This window comes from Betta splendens, chromosome 8 (genome assembly GCF_900634795.4).
Source record: "Betta splendens chromosome 8, fBetSpl5.4, whole genome shotgun sequence".
NCBI lineage: Eukaryota > Metazoa > Chordata > Actinopteri > Anabantiformes > Osphronemidae > Betta > Betta splendens.
In genome coordinates, this window is record NC_040888.2 from 729,132 (window position 1) to 752,759 (window position 23,628).

At 51.8% G+C, this 23,628-nt stretch overlaps 4 protein-coding genes across 11 annotated transcripts; 3 read left to right on the forward strand and 1 right to left on the reverse strand.

Moving 5' to 3' along the window:
• The first annotated feature begins 274 nt into the window (after positions 1–274).
• On the forward strand, positions 275–7,917 carry LOC114860280 (mitochondrial glycine transporter A-like). Of its 5 annotated transcripts, none has more exons than XM_055510824.1 (7): positions 275–455; positions 2,018–2,121; positions 2,196–2,280; positions 2,354–2,533; positions 2,613–2,781; positions 7,081–7,241; positions 7,310–7,917. In XM_055510824.1, exons 3-7 carry the CDS (start codon positions 2,212–2,214, stop codon positions 7,430–7,432), a joined length of 702 nt encoding a protein of 233 aa, XP_055366799.1. In that variant the 5' UTR covers positions 275–455; positions 2,018–2,121; positions 2,196–2,211; the 3' UTR covers positions 7,433–7,917. The 5 variants fall into 5 exon arrangements, with proteins under 5 accessions (XP_055366799.1, XP_055366798.1, XP_029014595.1 ...); XM_055510823.1 differs by having other exon boundaries at positions 276–455; positions 2,018–2,127; XM_029158762.3 differs by lacking the exon at positions 275–455 and adding an exon at positions 465–858 and having other exon boundaries at positions 2,018–2,127; positions 7,084–7,241.
• A 1,597-nt stretch (positions 7,918–9,514) lies between these two features.
• rpsa (ribosomal protein SA) lies at positions 9,515–12,402 on the forward strand. Its single transcript, XM_029158747.3, has 8 exons — positions 9,515–9,666; positions 10,326–10,495; positions 10,712–10,830; positions 11,069–11,314; positions 11,507–11,635; positions 11,703–11,862; positions 12,146–12,181; positions 12,265–12,402. The coding sequence occupies exons 2-8, from the start codon at positions 10,363–10,365 to the stop codon at positions 12,357–12,359; spliced, it is 918 nt and encodes a 305-aa protein (XP_029014580.1). The 5' UTR covers positions 9,515–9,666; positions 10,326–10,362; the 3' UTR covers positions 12,360–12,402.
• A 684-nt stretch (positions 12,403–13,086) lies between these two features.
• On the forward strand, positions 13,087–20,666 carry ubn2b (ubinuclein 2b). Of its 3 annotated transcripts, XM_055510774.1 has the most exons (18): positions 13,087–13,770; positions 14,193–14,321; positions 14,410–14,511; positions 14,707–14,838; positions 14,930–15,036; positions 15,260–15,749; positions 16,261–16,331; positions 16,408–16,537; positions 16,759–16,865; positions 16,947–17,060; positions 17,201–17,344; positions 17,497–17,547; positions 17,630–17,672; positions 17,758–19,005; positions 19,081–19,288; positions 19,921–19,989; positions 20,173–20,255; positions 20,388–20,666. In XM_055510774.1, the coding sequence occupies exons 1-17, from the start codon at positions 13,453–13,455 to the stop codon at positions 20,217–20,219; spliced, it is 3,510 nt and encodes a 1,169-aa protein (XP_055366749.1). In that variant the 5' UTR covers positions 13,087–13,452; the 3' UTR covers positions 20,220–20,255; positions 20,388–20,666. The 3 variants fall into 3 exon arrangements, with proteins under 3 accessions (XP_055366749.1, XP_055366750.1, XP_029014324.1); XM_055510775.1 differs by lacking the exon at positions 19,921–19,989 and having other exon boundaries at positions 13,088–13,770; XM_029158491.3 differs by lacking the exon at positions 19,921–19,989 and having other exon boundaries at positions 13,090–13,770; positions 20,173–20,666.
• A 50-nt stretch (positions 20,667–20,716) lies between these two features.
• On the reverse strand, positions 20,717–23,077 carry trir (telomerase RNA component interacting RNase). 2 transcript variants are annotated; one of them, XM_029158810.3, is made up of 4 exons: positions 22,941–23,077; positions 22,213–22,523; positions 21,907–21,978; positions 20,717–21,076 (listed from the first exon to the last, which is right to left on the reverse strand). In XM_029158810.3, the coding sequence occupies exons 2-4, from the start codon at positions 22,507–22,509 to the stop codon at positions 20,969–20,971; spliced, it is 477 nt and encodes a 158-aa protein (XP_029014643.1). In that variant the 5' UTR covers positions 22,510–22,523; positions 22,941–23,077; the 3' UTR covers positions 20,717–20,968. The 2 variants fall into 2 exon arrangements, with proteins under 2 accessions (XP_029014643.1, XP_029014642.1); XM_029158809.3 differs by having other exon boundaries at positions 22,213–23,018.
• Between the last annotated feature and the right edge of the window lie 551 nt (positions 23,078–23,628).

The following is a 23,628-nucleotide window of genomic DNA, read 5'->3' on the forward strand; positions in this document are numbered from 1 at the left end:
GTCCTCCTGATGACGTCACGTCTAAACATCAGCCCCGCCCCCTGCTGGCTCTGGCTAGGCGTTGCCAGTATATATACGATACTTTGGGGTCTGTACGATCTATCGTAGAACCAATATACGACAGATTGACACTGCCGTTCATCGTCTTACGAAGTCACGAACGTCACCAGAAACTTTTCACGTGTGGGTGATTGGCTCCTCCCTTCTGTCAATCACATCAGCAGCGCTGCTGATTGGTTCAATGAGCTGTAGTTTCACCGTTCTTTCGGCATAGCGACAAAAGCGAAAATGAGCAAACATGAGTTCAGGAGCAAACTAGGAACAGAAAAGACTCCGGTAAAGAACCTGCAACTTTATCGGCCTGTCTGCGTGTTAGACGCTTCGTTTCAGGGACGGATTCAACCTGTGGCTGGGCGTGAAACAACCCGTCAAGTCTCCAAAAGCTCCAGAAATGAGTAAAACAATTGTTTAATTCAAATAACTAAGCATTTGTGTTATTTCCTAAGGTTATGTGCATATTAAATTGTTTTGTTTGGAACTACATTGTGATTTTTGTAGTTCATACAATAGTTTGGGCCAAAATACGACAATTTTAAAGGAACAGTTCGACATTTCCTCGTTTCCCATCTGGCAACACTGGCTTTTGGTTTAACGAGACGCGTCCAGGTTCGTTGTAACTGCAGCGGCTCCGACCTTCATCCAGTCACAACCGGCGGTGACGTCACACTTCCTAATAAGTGTCAGCTGCTCCGGGGCCAGTTAATGAGTAGCTGTGCCGCTGTATTTAGTGCTGGAGCGTCCAGCGGGTCCAGACCGGAGGACTGAGCGGAGACGTGCGGATCCATGGAGCTGTCGCTGGTCAGTGTGAAGCTTGTGCTGATTCAGACTCCTAAAGGCAAAGTGCAGCGGTTACGTAATCCTGATGTTCTGCTTCCGTCTAATGCAGTGACTCTGCATTAAAGCCTTAAGGGCTACGTCACGTCATAGTTTTTCTGGTTATACTTGACTACTTGTACTTTAGTAGAGATGCGCCTACTTGCTACTCTGGGTTTCTGTGTGTGACATTGCTCTGTCTCTCCTTGTCTTTGTCCTTTGTCTCCCTGTCTGTCTCTCTGTCCCTTTCCCTGTCTTCCTGTCTGTCTCTCGCTTTGTCTCTTCCTGTCTTCCTGTCTGTTTCTCCTTGTCTCCATCTTTGTCTCTCCCTGTCTGTCTCTCTGTCCCTTTCCCTGTCTCTCCCTGTCTGTCTCTCTGTCCCTTTCCCTGTCTCTCCCTGTCTGTCTCTGTCTGTCTCTCTGTCCCCTTCTCTGTATTCCTGTCTGTCTCTCTCTTTGTCTCTCCCTGTCTGTCTCTCTGTCCCTTTCACTGTCTTCCTGTCTGTCTCTCCTTGTCTCCATCTTTGTCTCTCCATGTCTGTCTCTGTGTCCCTTTCCCTGTCTCTTCCTGTCTCCCTCTTTGTCTCTCCCTGTCTCTTCCTGTCTGTCTCTCCTTGTCTCTCTCTTTGTCTCCCTGTCTGTCTCTCTGTCCCTTTCCCTGTCTCTCCCTGTTTTCCTGTCTGTCTCTCTCTTTGTCTCTCCCTGTCTGTCTCTCTGTCCCTTTCCCTGTCTGTCTGTCTCTGTCCCTTTCCTTGTCTCTTCCTGTCTCCCTCTTTGTCTCTCCCTGTCTGTTTCTCTGTCCCTTTCCCTGTCTCTCCCTGTCTTCCTGTCTCTTTGTCTCTCCCTGTCTATCTCTCTGTCCCTTTCCCTGTCTGTCTCTCTGTCCCTTTCCCTGTCTGTCTGTCCTTGTCTCTTCCTGTCTGTCTCTCTGTCCCTTTCCCTGTCTGTCTCTCTGTCCCTTTCCCTGTCTGTCTCTCTGTTCCTTTCCTTGTCTCTTCCTGTCTGTCTCTCTGTCCCTTTCCCTGTCTGTCTGTCTCTCTGTCCCTTTCCCTGTCTGTCTCTCTGTCCCTTTCCCTGTCTGTCTGTCTCTCTGTCCCTTTCCCTGTCTGTCTTCTGTCCCCTCCACTTCCTTGTCCCTCACCCAGGCTCACCCAGCGATCAAAGCCTTCTTGTGCGGTTCCCTGAGCGGAACCTGCTCCACACTGCTCTTCCAGCCTCTAGACCTGGTGAAGACCCGTCTGCAGACGCTGCCTGGGTGAGACCAATGTGTCGCCTGCGGCTTAGAGTTTTTGCACATGTCTGACCTCTGACCCCTGCCTCCAGGTCGGGCAGAGTGGGGATGGTGACGGTGCTGCAGAGCGTGGTGAGGACAGAGAGGCTGCTGGGACTGTGGCGGGGCGTTTCCCCGGTGAGGACCCTTCTGTTCCTTTAAACCTAGCGTTGTCTTCCACCTCTGACTCGGCTCCGTTCTCTACCTCTAGTCCTTCGTTCGCACCATCCCCGGCGTGGGCATCTACTTCAGCACCTTCTACTCGCTCAAGCAGCACTTCTTCCAGGACAGAGACCCGCGGGCCCTGGAGGCTGTGGTGCTGGGAGCGGGAGCGCGGGCTGTGGCGGGGGTCGTCATGCTGCCCGTCACCGTCATCAAGACTCGCTTTGAAGTAAGTGCAGGAGGCGACGAGGCCCGCGGGGGCGACAAGCCCGATGGCGTCTCACTGGTTCTGGTTCTGTGTGTTTCAGTGTGGCCGGTACCGCTACAGCAGTGTGCTCGGGGCTCTGCGCTGCGTGTGTCGGACCGAAGGTCCTGCTGCCCTGTTCTCGGGCCTTGTGGCTACGCTGCTCCGAGACGTCCCTTTCTCTGGGCTCTACGTCATGTTCTACAGTCAGAGCAAGGCCTCGCTGCCCACAGGTTGGTGGAGCCCACTGGAGGCCACTGGTTGGTGGAGCCCACAGGTTGGTGGAGCCCACTGGAGCCCACTGGTTGGTGGAGCCCACAGGTTGGTGGAGCCCACTGGAGCCCACAGGTTGGTGGAGCCCACAGGTTGGTGGAGCCCAGTGGAGCCCACAGGTTGGTGGAGCCCACAGGTTGGTGGAGCCCACAGGTTGGTGGAGCCCACAGGTTGGTGGAGCCCAGTGGAGCCCACAGGTTGGTGGAGCCCAGTGGAGCCCACTGGTTGGTGGAGCCCACTGGTTGGTGGAGCCCACTGGTTGGTGGAGCCCACTGGAGCCCACTGGAGCCCACAGGTTGGTGGAGCCCACTGGAGCCCACAGGTTGGTGGAGCCCACAGGTTGGTGGAGCCCACTGGAGCCCACTGGTTGGTGGAGCCCACTGGAGCCCACAGGTTGGTGGAGCCCACAGGTTGGTGGAGCCCAATGGAGCCCACAGGTTGGTGGAGCCCAGTGGAGCCCACAGGTTGGTGGAGCCCAGTGGAGCCCACAGGTTGGTGGAGCCCACTGGAGCCCACTGGTTGGTGGAACCCACAGGTTGGTGGAGCCCACTGGAGCCCACTGGTTGGTGGAGCCCACTGGTTGGTGGAGCCCACTGGAGCCCACTGGTTGGTGGAGCCCACTGGAGCCCACAGGTTGGTGGAGCCCACTGGAGCCCACAGGTTGGTGGAGCCCACAGGTTGGTGGAGGTTGGTGGAGCCCACAGGTTGGTGGAGCCCACAGGTTGGTGGAGCCCAGTGGAGCCCACAGGTTGGTGGAGCCCACTGGAGCCCACTGGTTGGTGGAGCCCACTGGTTGGTGGAACCCACAGGTTGGTGGAGCCCACAGGTTGGTGGAGCCCACAGGTTGGTGGAGCCCACAGGTTGGTGGAGCCCACTGGTTGGTGGAGCCCACTGGTTGGTGGAGCCCACTGGAGCCCACAGGTTGGTGGAGCCCACAGGTTGGTGGAGCCCACTGGTTGGTGGAGCCCAGTGGAGCCCACAGGTTGGTGGAGCCCAGTGGAGCCCACAGGTTGGTGGAGCCCACAGGTTGGTGGAGCCCACAGGTTGGTGGAGCCCACTGGTTGGTGGAGCCCACTGGAGCCCACTGGTTGGTGGAACCCACAGGTTGGTGGAGCCCACTGGAGCCCACTGGAGCCCACAGGTTGGTGGAGCCCACAGGTTGGTGGAGCCCACAGGTTGGTGGAGCCCGCAGGTTGGTGGAGCCCGCAGGTTGGTGGAGCCCGCAGGTTGGTGGAGCCCAGTGGAGCCCACAGGTTGGTGGAGCCCACTGGAGCCCACTGGTTGGTGGAACCCACAGGTTGGTGGAGCCCACTGGAGCCCACTGGTTGGTGGAGCCCACTGGTTGGTGGAGCCCACTGGTTGGTGGAGCCCACAGGTTGGTGGAGCCCACTGGAGCCCACAGGTTGGTGGAGCCCACAGGTTGGTGGAGCCCACTGGTTGGTGGAGCCCAATGGAGCCCACAGGTTGGTGGAGCCCACAGGTTGGTGGAGCCCAATGAAGCCCACAGGTTGGTGGAGCCCACAGGTTGGTGGAGCCCACTGGAGACCACAGGTTGGTGGAGCCCACTGGAGACCACAGGTTGGTGGAGCCCACTGGAGACCACAGGTTGGTGGAGCCCACAGGTTGGTGGAGCCCACTGGAGCCCACAGGTTGGTGGAGCCCAATGTACCCCACAGGTTGGTGGAGCCCACTGGAGACCACAGGTTGGTGGGGCCCATTGGAGACCACAGGTTGGTGGGGCCCACTGGAGCCCACAGGTTGGTGGGGCCCACAGGTTGGTGGGGCCCACTGGAGCCTACAGGTTGGTGGGGCCCACAGGTTGGTGGGGCCCACTGGAGCCTACAGGTTGGTGGAGCCCACAGGTTGGTGGAGCCCACTGGAGCCCACAGGTTGGTGGAGCCCACTGGAGCCCACTGGTTGGTGGAGCCCACAGGTTGGTGGAGCCCACTGGAGCCCACAGGTTGGTGGAGCCCACTGGAGACCACAGGTTGGTGGAGACCACAGGTTGGTGGAGCCCACTGGAGCCCACAGGTTGGTGGAGCCCACAGGTTGGTGGAGCCCACTGGACCCCACAGGTTGGTGGGGCCCACTGGAGACCACAGGTTGGTGGGGCCCACTGGAGCCCACAGGTTGGTGGGGCCCACAGGTTGGTGGGGCCCACTGGAGCCCACAGGTTGGTGGGGCCCACAGGTTGGTGGAGCCCACAGGTTGGTGGAGCCCACTGGAGCTCACAGGTTGGTGAAGCTCACAGGTTGGTGGAGCCCACTGGTTGGTGGGGTCCACAGGTGTTTGGAGCCCACTGGAGACCACAGGTGGGTGGAGCTTGTGGTGGAAATTTCCCATTAAGAGGCAGATGAGAGAGTTGTCCTTTGTGTGATTTATTGAAATGATAAAGCAAATAAAAATAATGGGGAAAGCAAATAAAAAGCATGGATGTTGATCGTGCACATCAACAAACCAAAAACCAGCTGGGGAGATCAGTGCACACACCCTGAAGGTGTGATGTAAAGAGCCCACGACCCTCAAGTTGCTTCTGCCTTTTAATCCCTTTCTCTGGCTCTGGTGGAATGTCTCTCTGCAGCAATGGAATTGTTTGTGCCGCTTTATCTCGCTGTGAGTGAGAATGTTTGCTTTCTCACTTCTGCATCGTCATGTCTTGTTATCCAAAGGAAGGAACACCGAGCTTCCAAGACAAGATGCATTCGCTTTAACAGCCTTGGGTCTGGTGGGAAGTCAGATAGGAAGGAGCCAGAGTCCGGGTGTAAAAGACAAACATATATCATAAACTATTAGTCAGTCAAATGGAACATTAGATGTTTAGACTTGATGTACGACAGCACAGGAGATTAGTTGTTTGTGTAAGAATGTTCAGTATTGCACCTAACCAGCACATGACGACTGTGTAGGATAAGAAATAGCACAAAGGCAAAATTTTTCCATTACAAGCCCACTGGTTGGTGGAGCCCACTGGTTGGTGGGGCCCACAGGTTGGTGGGGCCCACTGGAACCCACAGGTTGGTGGGGCCCACTGGAGCCCACTGGAACCCACAGGTTGGTGGGGCCCACTGGAGCCCACTGGAGCCCACTGGTTGGTGGAGCCCACTGGTTGGTGGGGCCCACTGGAGCCCACTGGCTGGTGGGGCCCACTGGAGCCCACTGGTTGGTGGGGCCCACTGGAGCCCATTGGTTGGTGGAGCCCACTGGAGCCCACTGGTTGGTGGGGCCCACTGGAGCCCACAGGTTGGTGGGGCCCTTGGTTGGTGGGGCCCACTGGAGCCCACAGGTTGGTGGGGCCCTTGGTTGGTGGGACCCACCGGAGCCCACTGGTTGGTGGGGCCCACTGGAGCCCACTGGTTGGTGGGGCCCACTGGTTGGTGGGGCCCACTGGTTGGTGGGGCCCACTGGTTGGTGGGCCCACTGGAGCCCACTGGTTGGTGGGGCCCACTGGAGCCCACTGGTTGGTGGAACCCACAGGTTGGTGGAGCCCACTGGAGCCCACAGGTTGGTGGGGCCCTTGGTTGGTGGAGCCCACTGGAGCCCACTGGTTGGTGGGGCCCTTGGTTGGTGGGGCCCACTGGAGCCCACTGGTTGGTGGAGCCCACTGGTTGGTGGGGCCCACTGGAGCCCACTGGTTGGTGGGGCCCACTGGTTGGTGGGGCCCACTGGAGCCCACTGGTTGGTGGAGCCCACTGGAGCCCACTGGAGCCCACTGGTTGGTGGAGCCAACTGGTTGGTGGGGCCCACCGGAGCCCACTGGTTGGTGGGGCCCACCGGAGCCCACTGGTTGGTGGGGCCCACCGGAGCCCACTGGTTGGTGGGGCCCACCGGAGCCCATTGGTTGGTGGAGCCCACTGGAGCCCACTGGTTGGTGGGGCCCTTGGTTGGTGGGGCCCACTGGAGCCCACAGGTTGGTGGGGCCCTTGGTTGGTGGGGCCCACTGGAGCCCACTGGTTGGTGGGGCCCACTGGTTGGTGGAGCCCACTGGAGCCCACTGGTTGGTGGGGCCCTTGGTTGGTGGGGCCCACTGGAGCCCACTGGTTGGTGGGGCCCTTGGTTGGTGGGGCCCACTGGAGCCCACTGGTTGGTGGGGCCCACTGGAGCCCACTGGTTGGTGGGGCCCACTGGAGCCCACTGGTTGGTGGGGCCCACTGGAGCCCACTGGTTGGTGGAGCCCACTGGAGCCCACTGGTTGGTGGAGCCCAAAGCTGATGCTTCCAGCAGCATCCTGCTGACCTAACGCGTCCTGTCTCTGCTTTAAGAAGTCAGCGCATCTCCGTGCGCCCCCGTGGCCAATTTCAGCTGCGCCGTCCTGGCTGGTGTCCTGGTGTCTCTGATCACTCAGCCTGCAGACGTGGTGAAGACGCACGTCCAGGTCTGTCCGGAGCTGAGGACGCCAGCCGCCGTCACGCTCGTCTTCAAGGTAAGAGTTTCTTAATGGCGAAGCTGAGCCCGAGCGACCGGCCCTGATGTCAGCCTCTGTCTTTTAAGGAGCACGGCCTCCAGGGCTTCTTCAGAGGAGCCGTCCCTCGGGCCCTGAGGAGAACCATGATGGCCGCCATGGCGTGGACCGTGTACGAGCAGCTGATGGCTCAGTTTGGACTCAAAGCCTGAGGAGGAATGTGGTCGAGAACCTTAGTGAAGAGAGAAGACGGAGTTCAGGAGACGTATCTGAGTGGGAGCCAAGCCTGCACAGACTCAACGACGGGTGGGAAGTGTTTGGACTCCAGGTTTCAGAATCGCCTCAGGTGAACTTTCCTGAGTCACGGTTACGAAACATATTTTACCACAGTTCAGCCTCTGAAGACGACTGAGCTCAGCTGCTCGTGTCCCGGCTCCGTTATATAACGTCCAAGTCTATGACTGATCATTGATCTGCCTTCATCTGCGTCTGTGTAGAAGGTGCTTTATAACATTATGACATCATGTGATGACATCATGGCAGTGCACAACCAGTTTGGCCTGAACCACTGGTACTTTTTCTGTTCCAGTATAAATATGAGCTAAAGAACAAACAAGACAAAGGAAATCATTAACAGATTGAAGTGTAAACATTGATTTTACTGATTTAATATTAAACAAATATGAATAACACACAAGCTTGAATGTTGTTTAATGTATAGTCAATACATCCAGTACCAGCAGTGCTCTCAGCTGTGATGACGGTATTACATTTGACTTAAACATCTATGGTTCCATTAATATTTTCCACTCGTGTGAAGCGTTGTGGGACGCAGGTTTGGATCACCCTGGATGCAGGCCTTTGGTCTGTGGGTCGGACAGAACCCGACCCCGTGCCTCGCTCTCCAGCCTGATATCAACCCTGAGACAGAACAGCAGAGGAGTGGTGGTGGGAGGTGGCGCTCGCCACCAAATAGGACGAGGGTTGGTGGGAAACGTGAACAGAGTAAACAGATGAAGTCGGTCTGAAAGAAATGATTATTAACAGACTAAACACAAACCTGCCCTGAACAAAGACACGTTAAAACCCTGCGTCTCCTGTGGAACACATCTACAGCTGAGTTAGTCCAAGAGTAAAGACATGAATCAATAAACCAGGATGACGTCTTGTTTTGCTCAGCAGGTCTGTATTGAGCAATGTGATCCGGACCGAGGAATCCTTTCCCCTCATTCTGACCTTCTTTGTAGGATCCATCGTCCTTGACTTTGAATCAACACATCTTCACCAATTAACCTACTTATCTGTGTGCCGGGGTCCAGTCGGGTCGGTTCTGTTTACAGTTACTCTAAAGACTCACAGTAGCAGTGTGTTGTTTTGTGTGTTGAGTCAGTGAGAGGCTTCAAGCAGGACTTTCCAGACTGATCATCAAAGTTTTATTTAAGCTGATCGACTCTTACAAACGCAGGACGAGTCCAGGTTCTGGCCGTCGTCCACAACCAGTAAAAGTAATTAATTGCTTAACTTGAAGTACTAACACAAACTCTAGTCCACGTGTTCTAGTACAGTACTCTGCACGTACCTGAGGAGGACTATTTGTACCTTTGCTGATGTTTTTGTACTTGTCTCATGTTGAAAACACAAAATTTTGGTAAACACTGAATCCCTTTAGAATGTAAGTACTCGAGTCCATTTACTTTTCACTCAGAGGTAAAAATTTTGACTTTCTGCAAATACATGTTATTAAAATCATTTCTCAACCGCTTGTGTCACCATGTACAAATCACGACCCGTTTGCCGAGAACTCGTTATCTCGAGCAAATAAGGTTACGACACTGCTCGGCCCTTCACCGAGGACTCGGCGTCTCCGCATTGTCTTAATATGGTCTTTCCATCCCCATTGTCTTAATATGGTCTTTCCATCCCCATTGTCTTAATATGGCTGATTCATCCGAGCCGTGGAACCAGTGACACGTCTCTGCTGACACCTCACCGCAGCTGGAGGCAACGCAACAGTTCACACCTGATCAGCGATGACCAGCTGATTCCTATTTTTATTCTTCTGCGTTATTTCACAGATGCATATTCTTATATCGAATTCAAAATAAATATGAAAATGTAAAATGTATGTCTATAGTAACAGCTTTGACGAATCTGAAAAGGTTTTTGCTTGTACCTGTTCGATTTCTGCTGCAGTTCTGATAACTGTACACGGGGATGAGGATGAGCTTAGAACTTAAACTCCGTACTTGTTTTTTTGCATTGGTCCCTGTGGGCCACCGTACATGCTGTCACAGCGCCAATCAGCGGCCACGTTACAAAGTACCTCAACCCAACATAAACCTTCAGCCAATCACATGCTTGGACGTTTGGTATAAATATTACGTCATTTCCTCCCTTCGCCCTCTTTTCACCGTGTGGCCAGGTTTCCATACGGCGTTGTTTCGTGGTGAGTTTTAATTGTCATACTTTAGCTTGTATAAATAAGAAATGCCACCAACAAAGCCGGCGTATCGTTAAGTCCCACTCTAAGCACACACTGGAGCTCCACGGACAGTAGCCAGGCTTGGTTTCGCGCCGTACATGTCATAGCTTTGACCATGCTAACGTCTGTAGCTAACATGCTAGCGGCCCACACGCGCTCGAGTCGCCGCGCTTCTCTGGCGTCGGGTTGCCCGTCGGTAAAATCGGGTCATCGCCTTCAGTCGGAGCTGTGAGCCCAGTAAAACGACGGCGCTATGACGCCGGGACCGTTTATGCTGAAACGGGCCGCTTGGTCCGCGTGGCTTTAGCTTTAACGAGGTTCCGAGCGGCCGTGAAAAGTAAAAGCTCCACGAGAACAGAACTTTAGAAGATTTAGTCTGAACTATGTCGAAAGGCTGAATGAAGCGTTTGCTTCAAATCTAGGCGTTTGACTCAAATCAATGTGTCGACTTTACTGTTGCGCGGTCGGCTTCACTCTGAACATAAGTTTGATAGATGCCATTAATTTGAACATCAGCTGTTTATGCATCTTGGTTTTCTTTGTGACTGCGCTGGCCATTGAACTTCCCCACTGTCGGATAAAGCTGCTGTGAGATTCTCACCAGTGTTTCCTCCTTTTCCCAGCTCTCCCATAACTCGTAACGCAGGGAAAGTGGTCACGATGTCCGGAGGTCTGGATGTCCTTCAAATGAAGGAGGAGGATGTGCTGAAGTTCCTGGCTGCAGGAACCCATCTGGGAGGCACCAACCTGGACTTTCAGATGGAGCAATATGTATACAAGAGAAAAAGTGACGGTGAGTCTGTTCACTGGTGCATCTCTGGTTGAAGTGGGTAAATTAGTAGTAGTATTGTCCAGTATCACATATGTTACAATGTCAAAACAAAATTTGTCCCCTGCATTTAACCCATCTCCTGGGGTGCTAGTGTGAAGTGTCTTACTGGACCTGAACCTGGGATCTTGTATGTCCCAAGCATTGCTCTTTCAGGCCATTTAAACTTGTTCCTCCTAGGTGTGTACATCATTAATCTGAAGAAGACCTGGGAGAAGCTGCTGCTGGCAGCCAGAGCTATTGTTGCCATTGAGAACCCAGCTGATGTGTGCGTCATCTCCTCCAGAAACACAGGACAGGTACATAAAGATTACAATTAGATCATTCCACAAACTGTGCACACTGTTAAAGCCGGGCACTGATGTCGGTGTTCTGGTGTCGGAAATGTGCAAAAGAAATTGGGTCGGTTTCTCTCTGCACCATATGGACAGCTGTCCCATGACCGGGGTTTGATTGACCGAACCACAGTTTTGTTTTTTTACCCTTGAATTTAACTTATTCTAGAATTCAGTACTGATTTGTAGCTTTCTGATTCAGAGGGCAGTGCTGAAGTTTGCCTCTGCCACCGGTTCCACCACCTTCCATGGTCGCTTCACTCCTGGTACATTCACCAATCAGATCCAGGCAGCTTTCAGAGAGCCCCGTCTCCTGATTGTGACAGACCCTCGTGCTGATCATCAGCCGCTGACTGAAGCTTCCTATGTCAACATCCCTACAATCGCCCTGTGCAACACAGACTCTCCTCTGAGATACGTGGACATTGCCATCCCCTGCAACAACAAGGTGAGACCTTCTCAGGTTATACATCTGTTTCGGGAGTGTTTTGTGTCCATGCTTTTTGCATACACAGTGCAGTCCTGTCTGCAGAGTGCAGGAAGTGTTTTTTTTTTTTTTTCTTGGTCCCACAGAAGGTTTTGAGATGTGTACAGACAGTAAGAGCAGGTATTTTATTCAGCTGACCTAAAACTGTTACAGGGCCACCACTCTGTCGGTCTGATGTGGTGGATGCTGGCCAGGGAGGTCCTCAGGCTGAGGGGAACCATCTCCAGGGAGCACCCTTGGGAGGTCATGCCAGATCTGTATTTCTACAGAGATCCTGAAGAGGTAAGACTTGAGGCAGGTTGCGCTGTTTACGTGAGAAACTCTGTCTAATGCCATGTTTGTGCTGCAGATTGAAAAAGAGGAGCAGGCTGCAGCTGAGAAGGCTGTTGGAAAGGAGGAGTTCCAGGGTGAATGGAGCGCTCCTGCAGCAGAGTTTACTCAGCCTGAGGTGACGGACTGGTCCGAGGGTGTGGCAGTACCATCTGTGCCCATCCAGCAGTTCCCTGCTGGTAAGAGATCTTTAAAAAATATAAATTACCATCTTATGTATATTTTAAAATGACAATTACTTTAGTGTTCAATAACACATAACACGCTAGTTTGGGATTGTGAAGGGTAATCTGCAGTTTAGATGGGGAGCAACTGGTCAAGGTTGGAAAACGTAGAGGTCACACGAAAGTGGCAAGTGTTTCACCTCATGCTGGATCCCTGGTTTTTGCTTTAATGTGGGAGAAATTATCGTGTCGGCAGAAAGTGATGGAACTTGCACAAACTTAGTGTTGTCTGTTACAGCTACTGCTACTCTGAAGACGGGAGAGGGCTTTTCTGGTGAGTTATCAAGTTTCAAGTTGTTCAAATGTAATTGCATTTTTAACGTTGGTGCTGATCAGGCGTTTTTCCCTGTCCTGCAGAGGACTGGAGCACTCAGCCTGCCACAGAGGACTGGTCCACTGCCCCCACTGCTCAGGCCTCTGAGTGGGGAGGTGCCGCCTCCGACTGGTCTTAAGTTGTTTTTGTTGGCAACAATAAAAGTGTTTTCCACACTTGAACTTTGGTGGTTGTCTCATTTTTATTGTGATGTCATTTCAATTGTTTTTTTTTGTCTTTTTTTTTATCTCACATTCATCCAAAACCTGCTTTGAAAGAACAGATTTACTCATTGTCCCAATTGTCACTGTCACAAAAAGAGTCTTATTTTTGAGTCAAACCTGTGCATTAAACATATTTGTTGTTGTATACTATAATATTGCTACATTGTTAGGCTGTGGGTTGTGTTGTAGTGCACTGTAGGAAACCAGTTTAGCAGTTTACCGATGAACGGCTAAATTATTTATTAAAAAGTACAAAGGAGCTAGCTGGAAAATGTCCTGGGAACAAAATACCTCCAGGAAAATTAAACTACCTGAAAGGACACGGACAACGTGACGACAACCAGTAGGCAGAACAAAGGATTTAAAGCGTGACCTATGAATAAATGTGCAATGCGACATAAACGATGATCCAAAACTAGTATACAAGTAACAGAGCGATGCGAAACTACCGAATATCTAGAAAAGATACTAAGTGACGCAGAACCTCGACAAACGTCAAAGACGCGGCCAAAGTGTGCGTGTGTGGCAGCGGGCCCTGGAGGTCGCAGGTCACAGCGGGCCGCGGAGTCTTCGCCTTCGCGCTCGTCCGTCGGCTGCGCGAGTCTCTGCTCCGCCATTGGCTCAGCACGTCTCCGTTTCCACCCCGGCTTCCGCTTTCTGTTCACGCGCACGCCCCGCCGCCGAATAATGATAATAATGATCAAGATGGCTACTACGGAATCCGTCTGGCGGTAGCTGAGCACTACTTTCATGGAACAAGTCAAAACTGCCATTTCGTCAAGTTTAAGCCGCCCGTAGCGAAGCGGAGCGGTGCCGGGAACCGTTCTTTATGGACTGAATCGGGCTGAGAGGAGGTAAAAGTGAAGCTGTTGGCCGCAGCACTCATTGGGAGAAGCTAGCTAGCTAGCTGGGGAAGATCTAGCTCCACTTGTCGACCGTCTCTAGGTTTCGCTCTCCAGCCGACGGCTCCGGAGTCTGGCCCCGCTCGTCGGACAGGCACAGCGATAAATGGCGGAACCCAGGAAGGTGCCGTTCGTCACCATCTCATCCTTCAGCACCGCTTCGCCACCGACCCCGCCGGAGTCCAGCAAGAAGCGCCGTCACGAAGATGAGGCCGTGGACATCACTTTTGGGAAAGATGGAGGCGGCGGTGCCGCGGGGTTGGGGTCAGGAGGTGGCGGGGGTCTGTTCGGTGGGAACGCGAAGGGAGGCGACGCCGACAGCGGCGCGACAAAACCGACGGTCCGCCTGGATCTGCCACTGGCCGAACCCAACGAGCGAGGGTCCTCCGAGTTCAACTACGGAGAACTGGTGCAGTCAACTCAGGTAAGGACGGGTCCGGACGGGTCCGAACTCCTGCCGAACTCGTAAGACCTGTTCTAGTACTGGCTCTTAAAGTACTTTGGTGGACTTGGCTTGGTGTTAAAGTCTCAGACTCTGCTGTAGTTTAAATAATTACACGTGAAGTAGTATCAACAACAACCTTCATCCCGAACGTATTTACCACCGAGTTTAAGTACTCGACTGATTGTCTTTAGTAACGTGACCTGAGTAAAGTTTCCGTTGTAAAGCAGCAGTAATTAAGTGTAATAAATAAATCGATCAGCTTCAAACATGAAAGCTGCACGTGGAGGTCACAGAAATTAGTTTGTACAGATCAACATTGGTTTATTTGAGATAGAAAGCAAAGAGTTAAAGTTAACACAACAAAGCTCAACACCAGATCCAACTGTGCTTGTTGTCCTCAGGTAAAGTCTCCACGTTCAGCAGCTCCTAAAGGACTCACTCCTGCCCTGGACCCCAACGACCCCTTCGCTGACGACGAGAAGGAGCGACGGGAGGTGGAGGAGTTGGCCAAGAAATTTGAGAGCAAATATGTAGGTGTTTGCAATAAGACGAAAAGTGAATTTCAGTGCTGTGAATACCAGATGATGTTTTTGAAGGGTTTTCTGTGTGTGGCTGCAGGGATTAGGCACCAAGAAGAAGAAGAAGGACAGGATGCAGGACCTCATTGACATCGGCTATGGCTACGACGACACCGATCCCTTCATAGACAACTCAGAGGCTGTAGGTCCTCTCATTGTTAAACACAGCCTAGTTTCATTACCATCAATTATTCATGATTCACTTTTATTCAATAAGTGTTAGCGGTGTTATTATAAGTGTTCAGATAGCGCTGAAACAGTCCACACAGTCATTCCGATTGGTTTATGTACAGTAGAGTGAGAACTAACACTAATGGAGCCTCTTTCTTGACCTCAGTATGATGAGCTGGTTCCAGCGTCTCTCACCACAAAACACGGAGGTTTCTACATCAACACGGGAACTCTGCAGTTCAGGCCAGCATCAGATTCTGAGGGTGAAAATGCAGGAACAGATGATCATCACTTCAAGGTAAGAGTCCTGCTTCTCTGCACAGTTGTCACGTATCTTAGCATTTAAACATGTGTTTCCTTCTAATGAGACAAATCTGGACCTGTTGCAGAAGATGAAAGATGGTGAAGAGCGGGTGGTAAAAAAACGTCGCAAGAAGCAAGACGGTGGCATTCTGGAGGAAAAGAAACCCAAGAAGATGAAAGTCCAAAAGCTGGGGTGAGGTTTACGTTAGCCTGTGATGTGCTGATTAGCTCAAGTGTTTGGCAACAGAACAGCTGCACTGACTGAAACAGGTTTATTCAAATTTGTCATGGAGAGTCCCGAATGCATCAAATGGACTCGCACCTGGAAAACTGACTCAGAATTACACATAACCTCAAGTTGTGTGGAGTCCACAGTTCTCTTCACTCAAACCTGGTTCCTATTTTTGTTCTGGCAGAGTTACAGCTCTGAACGTTCATCGTCCAGAGAAGAAGAAGAGGAAGAAGCTGATGAAGGACACACTCCAGCTGGCCAACATGCTGCGCCGCTTCACCAAGGAGAAGGAGGAGATGCGCAAGAAGAACGTAGCTGCTGTCGGCCTGCAGCGGCCCACTGCCAAAGTGCCCAGTACCAACAGTGCACTGCTCCACCCCCAGAACAAGGCCGCTGGCGCCAGTGACTGCAACATAGCGGACTTGAGCTCTGACCCGGCGGTGCTGTCCCTGCTGGGCTCGGCCAACAACGACCTACTGCAGGACATGATGGGTGACCTGGACTTTGGCATGTTGGACTCTCCTCAGCCATCCAGTCCAGCGCAGGGAGAGAACAGCTCGTTTGGACAGAAAGCAGGAGGAGGCAGAGTGGCACAGGGGAGCATGATGCCCCCCCCCCCTCTGCCCAGTGGACTCCCAGGCCCCCTTAACAAGCGCATTGAAGACCTGAGAGCGGTAAAAACTAGATCACATTCACCTTCAGTGTGATATTTAAAGTGTTTATGAAGAGCTTATTTTATCTATTATAACACGAGAAGAGAAAACAGTGTCAGGCTAAAAGGTTTCAGCCAAAGAAACCTTGAAGGATTAGAGACAGGTTTTTTTCTTCCTCACAATCTGATCTGATTCGTAGAGTCTTTACTGAAATGTGTCGACCATACGTTTATCCAAAGCTACTCCAAATACTGGAGTTGCCAAAAAGTTTGTCATTTTCAGTTATGTAAACATGACATGGTTTGACACCAGTAGATCTATTTTCAGACCCGAGTGGCTGTGTTTGTTGTGATCTAAGCTTCAGCAGTGAAGCAGGAAAACCTGCTGCTGCACAAAGTGAAAGTGCAGCCACTTACTAATGTTTAGCAAAAGCATCAAGACATGTTCGGCTTTGAAGTTTCCACTAGTAGTTTACTAGAGCTGCTTGAGAAGAAACCCTGTTGACGTCTCTAACGTTTGTGCCTCGTTGCAGGCGTCTCGTCTGTTTGATGAGGAGGGCAGGAAGAAGTTCTTCACACTGGACATGAACAACATCCTGCTAGAGTGAGTAACATCCACATCTTGGCTTTAACGCACTCTAACTAGTGAAGTCACAGTAACCTCATTGTTTGCGTGTCAGTATCGAGTTGCAGGTTCAGGAGCAGCCTGTGGAGGTGCGTTCTGCCGTCTACTCTCACCTTGAGGCCTTCGTGCCCTGCAATAAAGAAGCTCTGCTCAAACGCCTTAAGAAGCTCAGCCTCAACATCCAGGTGTGTGCAGATGATCTGTTCAGTCAGGCGCTGCTGTGATCTTTACGAGTTGACAGATTAAATTCAGTTTAGTTTATAAGGTAGCTTCAAGGCCTTACAAATACAAGCAAATACAAACGTTTCTCTTGCATTTGTCAGTGACTAGACTTAAGCTCGATCAATCGGGGAACGTCTGTAGAAAGTAGTTGTTAGTGAATTCAGTTTTGTGTCTTCCTTCTTAGGACGACCGCCTTCGAACGCCGCTGTTGAAGCTGAAACTGGCCGTGTGCAGCGTGATGCCAGAGCAGATCGCTCGCTACAACATGGACTGCATCGCTAAGGTGGCAAAGTAAGGAGTTATCTGTTGTCCCACACGGCGTCATAGGTTCTCAGTAGAGCTGCTTGGTTTACGATGCTTGTCCGCCTTCAGGCAGCAGCAGTCTGAGGACGGAGAGAAGAACGGCTCTGACGATGACGATGAGGAGAAGCCAGGGAAGAGGGTGATGGGGCCACGGAAGAAGTTTGTCTGGGACGACAAACTCAGGTCAGTGTCAGATAATCACAACATGCTTGGATCTCGATGAACGTGGTGTTGATTTACTGCTGCAACCCCCAGCAGGACATTGACAAGCCGGGAGAATAGGTGTCGTACTGCAGCTCTTGAAGCAGCCTGTCGTGTTTCAGGGTGTTGCTGTGTAACCTGGTGCGGGTGAAGCTGGGCTGCTACGAGCTGGAGGGCAAGAACGCGCTGTCTCTGGAGGACTACCTCAAAGCCTTCATGGAGACCGAGGTCAAACCTCTGTGGCCCAAGGGCTGGATGCAGGCCAGGTGTGCAAAACCCAACTCGCTCACTGAATGATGAGTGTGAAATTAGTAAAAACCCTCACACGGGCTAACAGACACGTCCTCCTGCTGCTGTGGATGCTCTGTCACCTGTTCAGTGGCTGCACCGTGCTGATATTTGTGCCGTCTGTGTGCAGGATGCTGTTCAAAGAGAGCATCTCGGTTCACGGCCACCTCACCGGCTACACGTGAGTCAGAGCATCTAATTAAGCTCCTTCTTCATGACTTATTTGTTTGCTTCTTGTAACTTATGTGTGTTCATCACTTCAGAGCAAAGAAAAAGATGGTTCCTACTCCCAAATCCAAACCAAAGGTTTCTCTTTTAAGTAGTTTAACCTCCACACTTTGTTTTTATGGCTTTAATGTCCCCTCTCATCCTAAATGTGATTGTTCTCCAGGAGGCCATGTGGGTCCAGCGAGCCACACCTTCAGCTGGTGCCACTCCCTCACCTGCCGCCCAGGTTGCCAAGCGACCGCCTCAGTCTCCCTCTCAGCCCATATGTCTGGATTCCCTGGATGTGGATCTGACCACTCCCTCTCTGGACATCTCCCAGGCTCTGGCCATCCTTGGCAACGCAGCCAAGGGCCTGGCCCAGGGGGACAGCCCCCCGTCCCCAGATGGACACAAGGCAGCCACCAACCTCTCCTCCCTTCACGCCTCGCCACTCATGCAGCAGCAGAAGAAGAACTCTGTCAGCACTCCCAGCACCAGTGCACCTCACTACATCTCTACCTCTATGTCTTCCTCCACCTCTCTGTGTCGGACCCCCTCCATCGTGGCCTCTCCTCTGCCTTCAGTGAGGGTGGATGGGATGGGGGTCGCCAAGGGCACGCCGCAGGCACACAGACACTCAGTGATGAACACTCAGAGACCCGTGGGTGTGGCCAAAGCCAACATGCCCGCCTCAGCATCGCCACCTAAACCACGCCCCCCTCCTACTGCATCTCCATTGGTGGCCCCAGGATCCAAAACGGGGGTCTCCACGCCCCCGTCTGGCCTCCTTAAAGGCAGCAATAGTAAAGCCAGTGGCGGAGACGCTCTCATCATCACATCACCTCAGCAACACGTTCTCTCATCGTCATCACTCATGACCACAAAGACCTTCCAGGCTCCTCGTCTGCCTCAAACCCCACAGGGCAAACCCTCTCCTGCCCCCTCCCTCGCTCAGTCACAGCCTCAGTCCAACTTCATCACCCCTATGCACGCCACTCTCACCAAGTCCACACACAGCAGCATCCCACCAATCATCAAACTCACTCCCCGCACCCCCAACCCCTCCGCCACTGCTGCCACCTCCATCTCTCAAAGCCCCAGGTCTCAGGCAACACCCACCCTTCACCAGTACTCTCCCAAAAGCCCAGCAGGGTTTCGCCCGTCGTTCTCAGGTGTCCAAGCAGGAGTAGTCAAGCCGGGGCAGAGCATTTACACTCCACCCGGCGGCCAGAAGCCCCCCACCAACAACAACACCACCAACACCAGCCTTATTAACGCCTCATCCATAAGCAAGCATTCAGGATCCAGTGCCTCCCCCACCGTGGCCTCTGTCAATCTGGGCCAGCGCCAGAGGCCCGTGGGCGGAACGCCTCAGGGGGCCAAGCCGGTCACGTCGGTCTCATCATCATCTGTGTCCTCTAAGCTATCGCAGGTTTGTCCTGAGCCTTCACTGTCATCCCGTCGTGTTGCAGCTCTCCCACCGTCTCACGCGTGTTCTGTGCGTCAGGTGTCTTCAGCAGGAAGCGGCGGTCTCCTCGGCTCGGCCTCGTCTCTTCCCCTGGGCTTTGGGATGTTGGGGGGCCTGGTTCCGGTCTCCCTGCCCTTCCAGTTCCCCTCGCTGCTCAGCCTGCCCCCGCTGGGCTCAGCAGGCTCCAGCACAGCGGCCAGCGGCTCCACGGCCAGTAGCAGCGCCCAGTTCTCCAGCCTGACCCAGAGTGAGTGATGCCACATGTAAACTCATCAGGCTATGACTAAATCCTCTGGGAGTTTACAGGGTTCTGGTCTTAATAATTACATGAAGCTAAACAAGAAAATAATACCTGCAATACATGTTTTTGAATATATTTAAAATGCTTTAAAGCCCAGTTTTTCAAACAATGTTTGTAATTAATATTTACTTTAGTTTCGTTCCTTTTAAACCTGACCTTTTTAAATGTTGCTGCTGATCTAAGAAGGTTTGAGTCCAAATACTGAAAGTTTAAAGTTGGAACGCTTCTGATTGCGCTTCTTTTTGAAAAGTCAGTTAATTTCATGTTGAAGCTGGAAACTGGGAGACGTTAATGTGAACGTAGTTTCAGGATCATCTCTGGAGTAAATTATATAAACCAGTGGAGCTACTGTGTGTGCCGCTATTGTCTGTGTGTTGTATGTTAGCTTCATGTTTTATCACCATGTTGGGTCAAAGCTTGTGATTTTTTCTCCTTGTTGATTTGATTTTCATTTCCTCCATCCGGCGCTGACTGGTCTCGTCTCCTCCTCCTCCCTGCCATTACTGCTGTCTTCACCATCTTGCTCCCTCCCTTCTTTCCCCTCATTTTCTCCTCCATGTTTTGTCCTGTCTCCTCAGATCTGTATAAGAGTCTCCAGTCAGGGTCTCAGGTTGCTCTGCCTCCTCACTTGCAGCTCGCTTTCTCAGGTAAAGGCTGACCCCCCTCTCTGCCTCCACCCTCTGAGCTTGCTCCATTTAACTTCCTGTACGAGCGTCTCGTTTTCCCCCATCTGTTCTCTTGGTGGCAGCATGCTCGGTTTCGTTCTTTGGTCTCTGGATTATGTTGTTTTGTCTGTTTCCGCTGACGTGAGAACTTCTGTTTGTGTCCAGATGTGGGTCAGAGCCAGACGGGAGACGCCAAGAGGAAGACTCTATGATACAGGCCGAAGCAGGACTGCACACGCCCCTGACAGGTCTGAAGAACAGACTGGGTTTCACCCACGACAACTTGACTTGAAGTTCTGATGAACACAGTTAAAGCTATGCTTTATAAGAAACAACAACTTTTCTTCCTAGATTTTAAAGACAGTTGTCAATGTTTACAGAGTCGACCTATATCACTGTGGCCTGGGAGCGTCTGACTGGTTTTTACAAGCGCGTTTGTGTGACTGTGCCTTTTGTAGGTCTCCCTCTCTGATGCATGGTCAGTGTCTATTTGGTGCTGTTTTTATTATAATGTAATTATCACTGAGACCTGTAAGAAATGTAAACTGCAAATTGTTGAATTTGAGCTTTTTCCTCGGTGAGTTGTAAACTTTTGCATTAATGAACAAATTCCTCTGTACAGATCTTGAACCGGATTTTAATTAAAATGTTTCCTTTCACTGTGGCGTCACCTGATGTGAGTCTGTGACAAACAAGAGGCTGCAACATGTAAACAGGCAGTGTACATTTATTTGGAACCTCGATTTAGCTGCTAACAAATTAATACTTTAATGAACCCTAACACAAAATTTAAACAATCAGCATATTCCAAATTTCAGAAATTCCAGATTAAAGTCCAACAACAGAAAACAGAATGATACTAAAAAACAGGGCAAAGTTTGTGAAACCCTTGACGGGAGTTTGAACTGGCACCGTGAGAAGATCAGGAGGGGCCCGTTTCTCCCTGGTGGCGACTCGGAGCCTATTTAACCAGAGGCCGGGTTTTATCGTCGTCTCCACACTGGTGGGCTTTGTACTTTTTCACCTCAGCCATGTACTTTGTCCAGGCATCGCTCTTGCCTGGCTCCCGCTGCAGCAGAGGACACGGTGGTTAGTAACGGTAGGCGAACATGATCAGCTGCTTCCAATGTAAACACGTGGTTAATAACCTCACTGGCCACTTTATGTACAGTGTTCGTCACTGAGGGAGGAGGTGGTTCTACCTTATGATCCATCTGATCAATGTAGGCGCCCAGACATCAGAACCACCCAATCCACTGTGACCTCAGTAACAAATACCCTGAACGGTCCTTCTTTGTTCTACCCGACAGTATTTAGACTGATGTGAAACAGCGTTTTCTGCTTAAAGTTTGAGGTTTGATCAGCAAACTGAAACAAACGCTGTAAAACCTGTAACAGGAGGAGGAGCAGGAATCCAAAAGGCACATTGTGACACCTTTATGGACGACAACACTTCTATTGTCTATTATACTTGAACATGGTTCTTTTCTTGGAATCCAAAAAACCCAAACCTGCAAGTGTTACACACCTCTGTATTCTAGCTTCACATTGTTATTGTAAAGAACAATTTAATGACATTAGCACAGTGAAACATGATGGGGCAAAATGTGGAACAGAAGTTAGAATTTGATCCACGTTTTCAAACTAATTATGTGTATTAAATCAAATCAATCTGCTGAAGGAGTGGGCCCTGGTTCCTCTGACTGGTGACCGGAGCCCTACGTCACCTGGAGCAGCAGGCTGACGGCACACAGTCTTCCACCTACACGAGGGAACTTAACACTTGCTCTGCACATGTTCTCCTGAACTCCAATCACAGGAAGGAAGATGCAACTAATGCCTAATGAAGAAACATGTCCATCCCGTGACCTCTGACCTCTGTGTGTGCTCGTTACCTACCTCTGAGTCCTGTTTCTGCTTCTTGGCAACCACACCAGTCTTTAGGAACACGCCTCCTCTGCGCTTCCCCACCTGGGTTGAGGGATAGAAGACTGACAGCGTTATAGGAGCCCTGCAGACGGAGCAATGAAGGAGACTAGAGCCGCTCCACCAGCGACAGCATCATCTTTATCATCATCATCATCAGTGAGGAGCATCCCTGCACTTTACTGAGCCATGTTACAAACTGGCACAACGTAACAAGCATGAGTGTGAAATAGTGCTGCACTAGTGAACCTGGCTGAGAACTGCATCTAACTCTCTTACAAAGCTCGTCACGGGAGGCGGCTTCCTGTCCACAGAGGCCTGTCCCTGCTCGGAGGCTCTGGCAGCGCCACCTGTTTGCTGCGTCTCCGTTTTCCGCCTCGCCTCCTCCTCCATCTTCTTCTTGAACATCTCCATGAAGCTGCCGTCGTTGGCGAACGCGTTTCCGGGCGCCGGGGCCGAGCTGGTGGCCGGCGCCGGGCTACTGGAGGGCGACCCCGGGCTGCCGCAGCTCGAGTCCCCGCTGCCGCTGCTGCTGCTGCTCGTGCGTGGCTCAGCGTGCGCGCGCTTAGCCTCCATGTTCCCTGGGTGTTCTGCTCATAAACAGTCCGACAGCGAACGTTACGAAAACGAGCGCGTCCGTTTTTATCAGCGCCTTTGTCAAAAGCTGGCCTTTAACCAAGCGCTACACGCCGCGTTGTGCCCGCACTCACAGGAACTAGACTCCGTCCCAACAGATGCTCGGTCCGACCCAGACACACGCTGCTGTGATACATAAGTCAAACAAAAAGCTAAAACGCTTCACAGCGTCAGGATCCGGGGAGAACCGAGGCGGGCGCTGGCTCGGCTAACGCTGGCTCGGCTAACGCTAACTCTGCAGGCTAACGCCCGTCTCACCGGGGCCTCAGCCGAAAAACTGCCTTCAGCTCGCGTCAGACGTGTCCAAATTTAAAACACAAACACGACACACGGCAAAAGTCAAACACTCGAAAGAAACGTTGCTATTTTACCGACGCTGATCGCTAGCTTCACCGTCTCTTTGCTACTTGTTGTCCGCCATATTTAATGTTCTCTGGTGACGTCGCGGCTCTAGCGCTCCCAGCGGAGAGACGCGGAACTGGCACATAAATAAGTACTGACTGTGTACTGAGTTACTGAGGCCCTTTAGCTCCCCGTTATCCTGATGAATAGAGTTGTTAAATGTAAACAATGCTGGATGAAGCAAGGTCAGAGTATGTCCTTTCTGCTGGTCTTGTGAAGTGGTTTTGATCTTCTTTGAAATAGATGAAAGTGCAGCATGAGAAATGGGAGACCAGGCGCCTCTAATGATGGAGGGGGGTTTTAAAGTTCACACTTACTCACCCCAGCCCCTTTGTTCCCATAACGAGCCCATCGTCACAGGTGGGAAAGGAAAACCTTATTGATGGATAAATGTGTGGTCTTCAGCCAACTTCCTTCAGACTGAAGAAACCACCTGGATTGGTGGTGAAACGTTTCGACTGAAAGGAAGAAATCCAGTTGACATGACTCAACCTTAAGACTATTCCACCTGGATGACTGAGAATCTCCACCAACATCACAAATCTGGTTTTTGCGGTTGAAATTACCCAGACTACATGTCTGGGTTCTGCAGAAACCAACTGGACCCCAGCTGTTCTGCAGGAGAGTAAGTAAATTCTATAATTTTCTACATTATGT

Bases quoted from the DNA above. Each gene is read 5' to 3' on its own strand.
- trir (XM_029158810.3), bottom strand. From the start codon at position 22,509: ATGGAGGCTAAGCGCGCGCACGCTGAGCCACGCACGAGCAGCAGCAGC. The intron at 21,979-22,212 runs GTAAGAGAGTTA...CCCTCAACCCAG, and splicing joins CGCCTCCCGTGACGAGCTTT to GTGGGGAAGCGCAGAGGAGG. The intron at 21,077-21,906 runs GTAGGTAACGAG...CCTCTGCTGCAG, and splicing joins AGCAGAAACAGGACTCAGAG to CGGGAGCCAGGCAAGAGCGA.
- ubn2b (XM_055510774.1), top strand. From the start codon at position 13,453: ATGGCGGAACCCAGGAAGGTGCCGTTCGTCACCATCTCATCCTTCAGC. The intron at 15,037-15,259 runs GTGAGGTTTACG...TTGTTCTGGCAG, and splicing joins ATGAAAGTCCAAAAGCTGGG to AGTTACAGCTCTGAACGTTC. The intron at 16,538-16,758 runs GTGTGTGCAGAT...CTTCCTTCTTAG, and splicing joins AGCTCAGCCTCAACATCCAG to GACGACCGCCTTCGAACGCC.
- LOC114860280 (XM_029158761.3), top strand. The intron at 2,281-2,353 runs GTGAGGACCCTT...CTCTACCTCTAG, and splicing joins TGTGGCGGGGCGTTTCCCCG to TCCTTCGTTCGCACCATCCC. The intron at 7,242-7,309 runs GTAAGAGTTTCT...CTGTCTTTTAAG, and splicing joins CCGTCACGCTCGTCTTCAAG to GAGCACGGCCTCCAGGGCTT.
- rpsa (XM_029158747.3), top strand. From the start codon at position 10,363: ATGTCCGGAGGTCTGGATGTCCTTCAAATGAAGGAGGAGGATGTGCTG. The intron at 10,831-11,068 runs GTACATAAAGAT...TTTCTGATTCAG, and splicing joins CCTCCAGAAACACAGGACAG to AGGGCAGTGCTGAAGTTTGC. The intron at 11,636-11,702 runs GTAAGACTTGAG...TTTGTGCTGCAG, and splicing joins TCTACAGAGATCCTGAAGAG to ATTGAAAAAGAGGAGCAGGC.